General features: G+C 42.6%; 1 protein-coding gene across 7 annotated transcripts in view; it reads right to left on the bottom strand.

The window, feature by feature from the left end:
- Nucleotides 1-15,301, bottom strand: part of nfat5b (nuclear factor of activated T cells 5b) — a 63,189-nt gene that overhangs the window by 17,841 nt on the left and 30,047 nt on the right. For 4 of the 7 annotated variants that reach the window (XM_021586164.3, XM_021586165.3, XM_090222309.1 and 1 more), the window contains one exon: nt 5,027-5,155. In XM_021586164.3, the coding sequence (XP_021441839.3) occupies nt 5,027-5,155 (129 nt within the window). Of the gene's footprint in view, nt 1-3,280; nt 3,403-5,026; nt 5,156-15,301 lie in introns of all 7 variants that reach the window. The other 3 variants (XM_090222308.1, XM_021586166.3, XM_090222310.1) reach the window with 1 other exon arrangement.

Genomic DNA, 15,301 nt, shown 5'->3' with positions numbered 1-15,301 from the left:
TATACAATTATCTGTAAGGTCACTCAGTCGAGGAGTGAATTTCAAACACAGATTCAACCATAAAGACCAGGGAGGTTTTCCAACGCTCGCAAAGAAGGGAAAAAAGTATTTAAAAAAGCAGACATTGAATATCCCTTTGAGCATGGTGAAGTTATTAATTACACTTTGGATGGTGTTTCAATACACCCAGTCACCACAAAGTTACAGGTGCCCTTCCTAACTCAGTTGTCGGAGAGTAAGGAAACTGCTCAGGGATTTCACCATGAGGCCAATGGTGACATTTAAACAGTTAAAGAGTTTAATGGCTGTGATAGGCAAAACCTGAGGATGATCAACAATATTGTAGTTACGCCACAATTAGGGTTGCAAAGGGTCAGGTGAATTGATTTTATATGACATACATTATTTTGTGTTAACTAGTAAATAGTAGCCTATAGAAAAGTGTGTTTAAATCATTTTTAACTTGTTCATTTCTGCTAGTTAGTTTTTGCTACCATGTGGGTTTTAGCTTGCTTGTGCCTGTTAATTCACCTGTTTCCATACATGTTTCATTTTAAAACATTTATCTTACAAAGGAGTTGTTCAATCTAACTGCTTAACTGGTGCCACGGGCACTATCTGATGTGTGGAGACATTTCACTGCTGCTAATGTAGAAGGAAAAGCTGTGCAAATACTGAGTGAAATCATACTGAGTAATACTGAGTACCACTCTCCATATTTTAGCATAGTGGTGACTTCATCATGTTATGGGTATGCTTGTAATCATTAAGGACTGGGGGGGGGGGGGGGGGGGTCAGGATAAAAAAATATAATAATTGTCAATATGTGGTATTGTGTGTAGATGGTTGAGAGAAAAAAAATATTATACTTTCAATACTTTCTGAAGGCACTGAAACTATTTGGTTTGGCCATAAAATAGTAGTACCAGCAGTATCATTCAATATATGTAGGCTATTCTTTCCACAAACCCTACCAATTTCCACTTCACAGAAAATGCTGAAAGTGGCTGCAAATCACCATGCTCTTAAAACCAATGTGATTATTGCACAGCCCCAGCAGATGGAGGCAATAGGATTCAAGGTGTATTACAGCGTAGACTTAATACATTTTCAAATAAACATAGAACATTTGCTTTTATTGTAAACGCATTACCGAAGACCCATGCCTCCATCTATGGGACCATTGCATGTTCCATCCTAGCCAAAGTTCTGCTTTTTGTTACCCTTAAACCCTTGAAGGAAACCTTTTTTCCCCCAACGTGATATTCATCATCTCCAGCACCACCCCAACATCAACATATGTGAAAATGGTGAGTTTCTATGTTTTGTAGTAAAAAAAAAAAAAAGATGGAGGAAGATAAGTGTTTCCAATGACATCATCGTTGTGCATTGTACAATTGACACATTTGTAGACATTATCTACCAATTGGTTGATGTCATTGGAAAACCATATCTTCATATGTTTTACTACAAAACACAGAAATGCACAATTCTTGCATATGTCGATGTTGGAGTGGTGCTGGAGATTTATGAATATGATGTAGATATATATATATTTTTAAATGTCCCTTTAACCCCACACTGTGTTCCACTACCATTTAAATGCAGAATTAAAGAAACAAAACTGACATCAAAAACTCAGTTACAATACAAAAAACTGTAAATGCAGTAAATGAAAATAATAAGAAGTCTAAAAGTTTAGACGGACCTACTCAACACCCTGGGTGAATTTTGATGGGTTTAAGAGCCCTTGGAACTAAATGTCTTCACTACTGATAGAAAGACAGCCACACAACCCACCACGATGCCTCTGGGGCTAAAATGCAAGTTAAGTTCATTAATAGCAAAACAACTTGTATCCAATCAACAAAAAAGCAACTCACTTTGTGCATTTGCTGAATATTATTGAAACAAAGAAAGGAAGAACATTTCAAAGGCTTTGTGGAGTATGTTCCCTTGTCAATATATTGCTGAGGGGTGTGGATTCTGATATTGGTCAGGTGCTGTTCAATGTACTGGCTGAGTGTCATTTTGGAGCTTGTAAAATAAAATGCATTTCCACTTTAAACTCATGCAGAAGCTAAGTTGGCACAAGCAAACTCGGACCCTTTAGCATGGGTGGGAGGAAGCAGGAGACGGAGTGGCTGGGATGGTAAGGTCTGAACAGAACAAACATTCCTAAAGATGAACTGAATGAAATGATGGGCAAAAGTCACATAAGGTCATTTCCCTCTCTAATGGGTGTTCACCTATAAAAAGACTCCCACTGCAATTACCTACTTAAAACGGAAAAACAGACTCTCTTGTGAAGTGCACTACTTGAAATGACCTCCCTTAAATGGCCTGGCATAAGTACTATATAGAATGACTGAAAGGCAAGGAAGAAAGTTGACCTCAGACAACAAATAATTCGTGCCCATTTCCAACTTCTAGATGGAAATCAATAACATGTTACATCAATTAGAAAAAAAGGGAGAGCTAATCAGCAAAGTAAAAGCAATATGAATTTTGTATGGCAAGAGTTGACTAGAAACAGCCAACATTCCTACACAACAGCTGAAGTCAACCTAGAGTGATGCTGCATCTCCATTCAGCCATATCTCAAAGAAGAGTGGTCAGGGGAGGGGACAAACAGGAAAAACGTAATGAAGCCTTAAGGTTACAGGCAGGGGTGGCAGGACAGGGATAAGAACAGGGATAGGAACAGGAACATGGAAGTGTGCAGCCGTATAGAGTTAAACAGTAAGGACACTGGCACCAGGGATGTGGTGACAGCCAGGCCAAGCTATAAAAAGTAGCAGGGCAGGCCACGGATGGGTGATGGGTGTAGGGTAATATCACAGCCAGCATGCACCCGCCTTGCAAAGTACAGTAACAGCACAGAACAGTAAAGGTGTAAAAAGGCCAGGGCAGTGATGCTTCAGCAGAGAGATATATGGTGGCAAATGGAGGAAGGCTGTGCAGGGATACGGGGCGGGAGAAACTACTTGAACAAAGAGCCAAAGCGACAGGCAAAATTGTCTGGTGTGACCAAAAAAAACTAACCTGAACTGCTGAACAGCCTAAAATTAAAGAGTTGTCCTCATTTGACAGAGAACCAATAGAAACCTACATTTGAAATGTCAAAGTATTTTTTCAATACTTGATTCCAAAGATTTGGGGTACAAAATAAAGTTCACAAAAAAAGTGAAAAGAAGAGATAGCCAGAAGTAGTAAGGCCAATTTGCAGTAAAATCTACAGTCCCAAATTAAATTTCATGTAAACTGAAAAATACTTCACCTTCCTCCAGCTACAGCCAGTTTGTCCCGCCTTGTCTGAGGGCTGCATTGGCTGCATTGAAGCACTGATGTCCGAAGGCAACAGACTTCTGGTTCTACTGAAACTCACTCTAAACCGGGGCACTTTGGTAAGGGGCAGAGTAAAAAGAGCTAAAGTGAATTGCATTTTGAACGTTCAGGTTGTGACAAATTTAACCAGAAAAAGTTGTTTTGTTTTATATTTTTTCTCTTCCTTTGAATATGATATTGGGTTAATTAACATTTAGGCCTACAGTTGCAAACACCTAGTTTCAGTGATTTTCTGGATTACTTATGTGGAAGTACTGTACTGTACTGTACTAGATGTACTATTTAGCCTTACACAGACTGATGCATGGTGTCAGAAGATACTACTTGAACTAATGGTGTGGCAGTAACTGGTTAAGCAAAATAGCTGCAAAACACATAAGTAAACAGTTAGTGATATTTCTGGAATTTTGCAAAGAGGTATCACTGAATTACTTAACATTTTTGGATCTCAAACAATGATTTTGTGAGCAGTACCGAAATGGTTTTGTACCCGGCTTCTGACTTGTCCCAAAGAGAGATGGTTTGCATTTTTATAATATTTATCTTCAGAAATGTACAATAACAGACTGAGAGCCAATTGCTATTGTCAATTAATGGGGTACATTTAGCTTTTCATGATTTAGTGGACCCCAAAAAGACAGACTGCCGTATTGAAGATCATTCAGACAGCCCAAGAAGATGGGGACTGTAGGTCTTGTGTGCCCCGAAAGAATCAGGGGTGTCCTCTAACGGCATGGAATGAAGAGGGTTTCCTTAGACTCCAACTGCAAGGCACAGTGTTCCCAGCAAGGACTGTAGGCATGACTTTGTTTTGGCATAACCCAACCACTGAAAACAGTGCAATCCTTATAGCCAATTGTTGAGCTAGGATCATGAAGTTGGATTTCTATGGAGAGCAAGAATGCCCCCTCTGATTGTGTGTTACAGCCCCTATGCCCTGATGGGAAAACCTTTAAAAATGTCTACCCTAAAGCACATTAAAAGAGGCCTTTCTGATCTGCTTGCAACCTGTAGGCCTATGTCATAAAGAGATGTTTGGATCCTACAGTCCCTGTATAGAATCATTGTGTCAGCACAAAACAAGGCAATGCTTTACTACAGCTCATTTTCAGTCTAGCCCTCTGATTGGGATTCTAAAAGGGGCTGCAGCTGGAGCTGATTACATCTGAGCTGTGAGGTTTATAGCAACCAGCAACAGATCATGACATAAAAGGTACTCATAGTTCCGCATGTCTGCAATAATTATCTCTGTGTAAAACCCAGGGGATAATGCAAACCAAAACAAAAAAACAGGAACAGGTCGTTCCCATCACTCACAGTTAGAACTGTTCACAGTCTTCAGAGACGTGAGCAAGCCCCCAGGGCCCAGGGATGGCTGGCTGGCATTGTGTGCAGTGTGTTTGCTGAGGGCCACAGGACGCCCAAGGGAGAGGGCAATAAGGCCTCATAACTCCGGTCTTCAGCAGCTGCTCCTTGCCTATTGGCTGTACTCTCTACATGCAGGTGTAAGCCTACAGGTACAGACTGTGTGCTGCCTACCCCTAATGTAGTTGGAAGTGGTCTTGCAGGTAGCCTAAAGAAGGGTTGACTCCAGGAAACAGGATGGAACCATTACCAGCACTGCTCACTGTTACCATGGAGGCAGAAGAGAAGAGGGGGTAAAGGAGGAGGGGCTTACCTGAGTCAAGGGCAGCTGAGGGAGGAGGAACCGCCTCTCCACCGCTCTTCTGGCTCATGGCTGCTGCTGGGTTTTGCTGAGTGGAGGATGGCAGTTGCAGCTCTTTGGGGAGAAGGTCATACACTGATTCTGTGTAGTGAGAGAAGAGAAATGAGAGAGGGGGGGTTCAGGAGGTGAGTCGAGTCCCACATGAAAGGCTGTTCGTAATCTCACAGCATGAGAGAGCTTGCAAAGAAGTCAGCAGATTTACTGTACATGAAGCTCTTTCAGAATTCTAAAAGACAAGTTTAAAATACAGCAAAGTTACAGCTCCTCCTTTTGAAAATGTGAGGAAGATGGTCAATTTTCTAAATTGTAAAATGCCTTTCACTTATAGGCTATACTCATAGGCTCTCCTTATAGACATCAAGAAAACATTTCAACAGGGAAAAACAATAACCTTCGTAAACATGGTACAGCATGCCTTTGGCGGTTGACACTGACCCTGTACCAGGCCCAGAGCATTGTCCTGCCTGGCCATCACTCTGGAAAATGACCTAGCAGTTTATAAATGTACTATAACAACAAGAGCATAGTGATAAATACAGCCCCAGTCCAGATTCCTGCCATGTCTCCACAGCCTGGCCTATCAGCTGCTGCCTGGTGCCCCCACCACCTACCAACCCCCATCCCCACGTGTCTGTGCCAGGGGCCTTGGACGTCTCGCTCGGCCCCCTCCCTGAAAAATGGCAGGGAGCTATTTAGAGGAACAAGAGCACAATGCCCCCCGAGCCATGTTTAGTATGCTGATGAGCACCACACTGAAAACCAAAGGGGCTGAGGAGGACTGGAGGAAGGCGGGTGTGGAGGGAGGTGACTTCAAGCGCAACACTACATGTGATGACGACCAGAACATTCACACCTTCCAACTCCCCCCATTCAATAGGACTATATGGTTCTGCAGATGGAGCCTCTTCACACTTACTAGACTTTTCCTAACATACCGTTGGCTACACATATTACTCAAATGTAAACTTGCTTACTTTCTATGTCTCAACTGTTACCTTCGGAGGAAGCGCATGACACGACAGTTGCCCCCCCTTGAAGCAGGGCAGTGCGAACAGAATTGTCTCATCGAGCCAACACTCCTATAGTATAAATGTCAATACCAGAGCAGTTTTTACCTGAAAATACAGTAACAGCCTGCTACGTTCTGAAATTGTCGCAGTAGGTGCCGGCTACACTGAGCCATGTAAAACTATGGAAGCCCATCCCCACCACCTAAAACATGTCAAATGTTGATCATACAAATGTTTTATTTGTAACATTGTGTGGGGATTTCAGAGACCACAGGTCCCAGAGTGGTGGTGGGGTGGGGGGCAATTGTTTTCCTGGGGCCTATAGCTTTTCCTGATCTGGTAGTAGACTAACCTAACCAACTCCGGATCCTATTTGAAGCATATGACATAGTAATAAATCACTGTAAAAAATCTAGTCATATGTAAAAACTAAAAAACATTACAACCCTTCACACAGATTAAGAGACAACTGTGATTGGATAAAAACAAACAAGGCTGAGCTCACTGTATGTAGGGTTGCTCATTCAGCAAGTCATTACTATTGTGTTGATGGATTCATTCCAACTTTGGATTAAAAAGGACTAGGTAGCCTCGCTACCTGAAGTGTGACTATAAACCACATTTGATCACATTCACATTTTCTTAGTACACAAATAAATGGGCCCATTTTAGGCTATAAATTGGGAATGTGCATCTTTCCCTTTCACAACGACTTAATGTGTATTTAGATACATGGGATCCGATACAATACATGAACGATGCGTTTTAGTTTGAAATGATTTGGTGCGATTCAGTTTGAGTAGAGAACAAATTGATGGTTTGAGATGCAGTAACATTTGTTGCATAAACACATTCATTTTCCATTCTATATTAAAACCTGTTGCTGATGGAGCTCATGAGTTGGGCCTCGCTGAGCCAGGATCTGCCGGTCTGTCTGTAAGTGATGTATGTCTATGGTGTGTACTGTGTAGGCACCTGATCTGAGCCATAAGGGAGACTAGGCATCTACCACCAGATTAGGGGGGCAATGTAGCTTTATGTTTCTTGTCTCCCCACTTTGAAATCCCCATCACCTACTAATTAACTTGTCATTTTTGCAGATTAAGTTTGAGCAAGTAATGTATCAATATTTATCATTTACAAATTAGCTATGACATACCCAATGAATATATAGCACAACTGTTTAGCGAGCTTCTTTTCTCTTCCTGTGTTAGTAATGCCGAGCACCTCCCAAAAGTGATTCCTTGTTATGAAATGATCAACTTTACCCTGTATATCTAATTACCATATACACTGAGTGTACAAAACATTAGGAACACCTTCCTAATATTGAGTTGCACCCCTTTTGCCCTCAGAACAGACTCAATTTGTCAGGGCGTGGACTCAACAAGGTGTTGAAAGCGTTCCACAGGGATGCTGGCCCATGTTGACTCCAATGCGTCCCAAAGTTGTGTCAAGTTGGCTGGATGTCCTTCGGTTGGTAGAACATTGATACACACAGGAATCTGTTGAGTGTAAAAACCCAGCAGCGCTTCAGTTCTTGACACACTCAAACCGGTATGCCTGGCATCTACTACCATACCCTGTTTAAGTCTTTCTTTAACCTGTCTCCTCCCCTTCTCTACACTGATTGAAATGGATTTAACAGGTGACATCAATAAGGGATCATAGCTTTCACCTGGTCAGTCTATGTCACGGAAAGAGCAGGTGTTCTTAATGTTTTGTACACTCAGCGTGCACTGATCAAGTAAAGCAGAACTACTGCTGATGGGGAACCTGGACAAATGAAACATCTACTGGAAGCACATTGATAACAATCCAGCAAATTACATGTGTTGTCACTCAAATAATAAAGCCTAATATCGTTCAAGGCCTTTTAGCATTTGAATGCTGAAGGTGCCGCACAGATGTACATGGTCCTGCAGGGACAGGGAGCATAACTCGCGTTGGTCAGCACGCAAAGCTGGGCACAGTGTGCAGTTTGACTAGACTGATAATCCCTGGGCTTGTTTGGCATGCAAAATGACTTGTAGATCAATGACTGTCAACACAGTTATATGGCTAGTTCGACAGTGAATGAGAGGACACATCAGATGTCATAAAAACACATTTGAACCGGCGATTCGCAATGTTAGAATTTATCTTCTGGCGGATGAATGCTACATTTGGATCGTTTTGAGGTTTGCGGACCGACGTTAAACATCTGAAAATCGAGTGAATCCCGTTACATCCCTCCTATAAATACATAGCGTAGGCTATAAAAACATGTTACGTTTCCCCTGGCCAGACGCAGACGGGATCAGATCGCATAGGCTTCTCTAGGCTACCTGCAGCTGTTATCAGTAGACCCCAGTTGATCAGACTGCAGATCAGACTAATTGTGCACTTTGACAAATCGTGAAGCATTCTTTTTTTTGTGGCAGTTATGGGCTTCCAAAGAAAACAGCTTTGATAGGCTAAATTTACTTGATGAAAACATGCCGTTATAGCAACTCTGTGCTTTTGTCTTGAAGCTAAAATGTAACGAGTGTAGCCTATAGACGAGAAATAAACCCTTTAATTGACTGCACATACATGCTTGTGAATTGTTGTATTATTCAAGTGTGTAATATGGTTTGGTTGCATTATTCAACAATGTTATATGTTTTAGAAAGTATTTAAAAGTTTTAAAAGTATGTCAATGTTGAATAGTTTGTGCCAACTGGCTAGTGGCTACTGTGATATTTATGTTGAATTTGAGCTGCGGACAAAGAATGTGGTGTTGCCAGCCACAACGAAAGGTAAAGCAAGGATGTAATGCGAATTGAAAAGTTACATTTTATTTCATTTCACCACCCCGCTCCTCAGACCTTCATATCTCGTAGTGGGACTATAGGGCCATCGTCAGCCTAAACAAACAAGTCCTACTGAGCATCAAATTCCCTATCCCAATTATCATTTGAATCCATTGCTTTTTGTGTCCTAGTAAAGCCCCTGCTGATCCTTTTTATATTTTACAAGACAAAAAGCTCAATAAGCTACTTTTCACTTGAATGATTGAGATTGCAACACCAGATCTGAATGAATCCATGCAATCATATCAAAAGTAGAATCAAATGAATGGCCTGCTGAGGGTTCTCAGAGAAGGAAACCATCTTTTACTTCCAAACCTGAGATGGTAACACCTCAGGGATAAAACGACTTCTATGGAAAAAACAAGACGACGCAGGTCACAGCAAAAGCCCTGGCATGTCAATAAGTAGCGTTTCAGAACTGATTACAGTAGAGAGAGCAGGATTGACAGAGGGCCTTTCTCCCTCGGACTCCCACCTCAGGGCGAACGGGACAGAGGGAGGGGAGCTAGAAAGCCTTAGGTCAACAACATGACAACACGTTTACTACCAGACCCTATTCATCTTCCAAATATTATGGTATGAACTAACAGCGGCCATTACAGTCGCCTGACTCTCTGCCAACTGCCAGCTTTAATTACTTGCAGCTGAGTCCCGGGGTTTGGTGTGTGTGTCAGATACTTAACCCTCCCATTGTTACCGCTGGCTGTCTACTACAGACGAACCTGGGAAGCAAGCAGTGAAAACCAGCCTACAGGCCTCGGGAGTCCCACAGCACTGCTCATTCTGGATGAACACACAGTTTCCCACACAGAGGGGCCTGAAAATGACAATCTCTGCCACCTCCTCGCCCAAGCTTCACGTTGGAGCAGCACAAGCAGATCTGGTGTGGTTTAATGCTTCTACGTTAGGTAACCCCTTCAGAAAAGAAAGGCATGAACAAACACACACACTTTCTCTCCAATTCTCTGAGTCTGCCACTCCGTTTACCAGTCCCTCTACCAGTCCTCCCTGGCCACACTGATGGCACATGCAGGAACATGTGCACTCTGCACGGGGCCCTTCCAGTAAACAGAATGCAGACCGCACAGACAGAAAATATGTACTCTGCTCTCGAATCAGTGGCTGGCCTGTTTTAGTGTTTCCACAGTCCCAGGACTTTATAAAGAGTGAAAATTCCTATTCTGCTGCATAGTTTCCTCCCTCGCAAACAGAGCACAGTGCTTTCTTTTCACATCGCTAAACACAATTTTTCTTTCGCATGGGGAAAAGAAAAACAAGGGTCAATATCATTAACTGGCTAAATAAACACATTGACTTGACACCATGTGTTGCCTCCATTCTAACACGCTCTATATTCTTACACCCTGTTTTGCTGTTCTGTGAACTTGATCAAGTCAGACTGAAAATGAGGATAAACTTCATTTCCTCTCCTATTCTGACAGAGTTCAGAAAGTGAACCAGTTCAGTTCCAAAACTGGATTTAAGATGCCAATTATTTTATTTGATCTGCTTCAAACCTAAAATGAATGAAGGGAAGATGCTACCATCCCATTTCTCAAAGAAAGAATGCTGTTACTATACATGCATTGATGGTTTAAATTATAATTAAGATACGGGTACACTTTATTTAGCCTAACTCTGCCAAGCCTATGATCTGCCACATGCAGCCTACTGTTCAAAGATTCACCTTCTTTAGAGGCAAATCCAGGCAAAGTTGACCTCAAAACGTCCACACAGTTAAAAATTGTTCCCATAGCATGTGCCACGCTTGTGTTCAGTTTTGACTGCACAACTCTATGTCGAAGTAAAAGTGTAAAGAGAGACCACTCACCATGGGAAAGGCAGGACTTACACTCCCATTCATTTCCCTCACATTCCTGCTGCTTGCTCTCACTAGCCCTAGCACCTGGGGCGTGGCACTGTGTTTTTGGCTGAATGACTGTTGACACCCCTTCTGTCCCCCTCCCCTCCCACCACTTGTCTTGTTACGGTGTTCACTGACCTTTTCTATCAGCTTGTTCAACAGGTTGGTTGCATTGTCATTGGAAGCTTGTCAAATAGAAATGGAGGCCATTGAGAAAAACACAAACAGTCAAAGTAGGATAAAGGTGCAGGGTGGCTAGGCTACATTATGGTGGGACAACACTAAATGAAGAGACAAGGAAGGATAAAGAATAGACTTACCTTCACAGCAGCACATCTGATGTGCAACCCAGGCAGGGAGAAACACATTCAGAGGGCTGGCACCTCCAGTGAGCTATTTACAACAGTCCTGATATGTTTACAACCAAGCCTACATGAGGGCTGCCACTGACACCATAGCAACAGGGAACATGGGGGCACTTTCCATAAGAGAGTTGTCTCTTCTCATGAGAAAATTAGGAGAAAAACAGACATACAAAACACCCAAATAAAGAAGTTAGCCTACCATTTACAGGTGGATAATTCTACAACTGCCAGAGTTACTGTACATACTGCAGGATCATCTCAGTAAGCAACGGTAACCCATGTGTTTAAAAAATCTGTTAAATCTTTAAACACCACCCACGGCCTCCCTTGATCTAAAGCTGTCTGGGCAGCCATCAATTTTCTATTCAAATCAGGTGCTACTCTGGTATGAGCCCAGAGGGAGAAGTCAACATCTTCGCAAAATACACTCCTAACGGCAAACCAATACAAACCATTGAAGCACAAGTCACTTACGGCCCACCTACTTTGTAAAACATTGATACTGAGAAATACGATCTTGAGTGAATGTTGAATGATGACGTCAAAAGTGTCGTCTCAGATTTGTTCAACCGTAAGGAAGATGTTGCCATCCGATGTGTGACTGAAACATGGTGAAATTGTTGTGACAAAGAGGTGCTAAAAGTATTCACCACATAAATGTCAACCAAAATCAGTAAAGCGAAACAAGTAGACCTAGCCTAACCTGTCCACTGTGATCCTCACACCCAACAGTAACCTATATATCAACAAGAGTCCACTCAAGCCACAACAAAAAGCTTTTCCCAAAGACAACTATGACAATCACAACCGTTGCAACGTCCTTCAGTCTCAATTTGGCCAACCTAACAGCGGCATGATTCAAATGCGCCTGACAACTAAGGGATGGAGTAATAAAATAAAATGCTTCCACGGTATCACCCAACAGCAAATCTGTCCCCTCTCACTCTCTCCAGGAAAGCTGGAGGGGTGGTGGAGAACAAAATAAGGGGTCACCAGCTCTGTGGTCAGGGATTAATGTAAATGTTCACGTCCTCCATGTGTTGACATCTAGGGGGCAAGCCCAATCAGAGCACAGTTGGCTTACGCATTACCAGTGTCACTGTACCGTCATCAACCCTCATCTCTTGCTGCTGTGCCCGCTGCCCAAATACAGGTGTAAGGACCACATGGACTAGTGACATCATTATAGACGTGGTCACCAGCACACCTCCAACAAGGACATTGCAACAAAAAAAAACTGGTTCCCAATGCACTGACCCACCACACAGCTGAACTGAGGTCTCTATCTGTGCATAACCAAAGGAACATTAATATCTCCATCTTGGGTACCTGAACACTAGAAACCAAATGCAAATGAAACCATCCTCAGCCCCAGACCAGTCACAATCTCTCACTACCTGAGAAAAAACATAATGGCTTCATTAATCCAATTGAGCAGGTCTGGTCTTCTCAGCTACTTCCTAATGCATGGCAAGTGCCATGTCCTGTCACCTAAGCCATCCACTGATGAATGTTTTATGACAATGCTCTCCATGGAATTGAATCCCAGAGCAGATCTATTCTTCACACAGAGACAGAGAGGAATCAACCACCTGAAAGAAAAAACAACCACAATGTGTGACTAACAACACAGGGGCTCATACCCTCAGCCTCCAGTCAACTTCCTCCGAGGTTGGCCGGATGTTTCGTAGGAATAGCTAAGGTGAATTTGATCAAAAATAACAAAATTAGGATTCTCAATGTTCTCTGTTATTCAAATCAATGTTCCACTTGGAACAATGTTGTTGGGGAAAATAGCTCAAATAAATTACTTAATGAGTGGCAATATTTGAGTTGTAGCCCAGTTGCAGTACAATGTTTAGGAGGAGTCACAAGGAGTGTAGAAGTTAGTTTAGAGCAGATTCACTTTTACAGCAGGCTTCTTTCCACACAACCAGTCCAAGAGCCATTGATCAAATTGTTCGGGTCGTGTGTGTGTGTGTGTGTGTGTGTGTGTGTGTGTGTGTGTATATCTGTGTGGTTGATCATTAATACAGCGCCATAACGTCTCACTCAAACAATATCTTAACACAGATGAAAGAAGACCATTTTAGACCAACGCAGTGAGCAGTGCATGGACAGAGGGGTTAACAGAGTGGATGTTTATAATTTCCCTTCCATGTGCTTCCTAGTTTGTCATAGTTTCTTCCCCTGTCATACTGAATGGAATCAAACTAGCCGAGGTTTGTTAACCATTGAGTGAAACGCATCACAAGGTAGGTTGAGAGGTTTGGTTTTATAGACTGTGCATTATCTTTATCAGGTCCCATATCACATCTCAGAATGTGATCGGTGTCATCTATGCATCTTTGGTCTTCTCACTCTTTATTCTTTCTCCATCTGTGTTTGTTGTAAAAGTGAAAGGCAGCCAGGTCCTGGATTAAGGGCAGCCGTTGGTGTCACGCAAGGCTCAGAGATCGTGACCTGCAGCCTGTTTCTGTCCAGCTAATCTAATTTTGACTAGAGACCACCTCTTGGAATCAGATTAGGCCTACCTCCGACTGGCTCGCAACGCAACAACACCCACCATCATCAGGACAAACTAGCCAGTCACAGTGAGCCGACTGTGGAATTCAATTGTGAATCATAATTTTAAGCCAAAAGTTCTGATCTGTTGCATCAGCCTCAATGTACTGGTTGTATGAATATGGAATCTATTGTCCCACAACTGTCCCAGAGTCTGTTTCAAATTTCTTTTTCACACAGAACTACGAGCTGACCAACAGAGTAGGTCAACTTTCTACTATGGAAGATAGTAGATTGACATAGGCTAGTAATTTTGCTGTTCATTACTCGTCTTGTTGGCAGAGGAACAGTAAACGTGGACAGTTATTCTAACATCTTCGAACTGAATTCGGTAAGGACGCATGCCGTTGCATCTTTGAGTTGCATGTTCTGTTTAGAGAACGACCAATATGGATTTTTTAGGGCTTATTTTAGAGGCCTATGGCCGATATTTTAGGCCGATATTCAATATCATTACATTTCCAAGAGACAGTCATGTATGCATTAATTAATCAATTTTTAAAAAATCAAACACATATGCCTTAATTAAACATTTAAAAAACGACAATTTAATTTGAATGGTAAATCTCTTAATAAACTGGGTAAATTAAGATGGCATAGGCCTACACTGCCTCATTGCCTGCATCCGTAATGGGTCAGCGGTCAAACGACCTCCACTCATCACTGTCAAACGCTCCCTGAAACACTTCAGCGAGCAGGCCTTTCTAATCAACCTGGCCGGGGTATTCTGGAAGGATATTGATCTCATCTCGTCAGTAGAGGATGCTAGAGGATGCCCCATTCAAGAAATTTAGAACCAGGAACAGATATAGCCCTTGGTTTTCTTCAGACCTGACTGCCCTTAACCAACACAAAAACATCCTATGGCGTTCTGCATTAGCATCGAACAGCCCCCATGATATGCAACTTTTCAGGGAAGCTAGAAACCAATATACACAGGCAGTTAGAAAAGCCAAGGGTAGCTTTTTCAAGCAGAAATTTGCAACACAAACTCAAAAAAGTTCTGGGACACTGTAAAGTCCATGGAGAATAAGAACACCTCCTCCCAGCTGCCCACTGCACTGACGATAGGAAACACTGTCACCACCGATAAATCCACTATAATTGAGAATTTCAATAAGCATTTTTCTACGGCTGGCCATGCTGTCCACCTGGCTACCCCTACCCCGGTCGACAGCACTGTACCCCCCACAGCAACTCGCCCAAACCTTCCCCCTTTCTCCTTCTCCCAAATCCAGTCAGCTGATCTTCTGAAAGAGCTGCAAAATCTGGAACCCTACAAATCAGCCGTGCTAGACAGTCTGGTCCCTTTCTTTCTAAAATGATTTGCCAAATTTTTTGCCACCCCTATTACTAGCCTGTTCAACCTCTCGTGTCGTCTGAGATTCCCAAAGATTGGAAAGCAACTGCGGTCACCCCCCTCTTCAAAGGGGGGGACACTCTAGACCCAAACTGCTACAGACCTATATCTATCCTACCCTGCCTTTCTAAGGTCTTTGAAAGCCAAGTCAACCTTCTCCGTTATGCAATCTGGTTTCCGAGCTCTTCGTGGGTGTACCTCAGCCACGTTCAAGGTCCTAAACGATATC

The sequence above is a fragment of the Oncorhynchus mykiss genome, chromosome 26, assembly GCF_057628025.1.
Source record: "Oncorhynchus mykiss isolate SJ-2025 chromosome 26, ASM5762802v1, whole genome shotgun sequence".
In the NCBI taxonomy this organism is placed as follows: Eukaryota; Metazoa; Chordata; class Actinopteri; order Salmoniformes; family Salmonidae; genus Oncorhynchus; species Oncorhynchus mykiss.
This window is presented reverse-complemented; position numbering and strand designations above follow the sequence as displayed.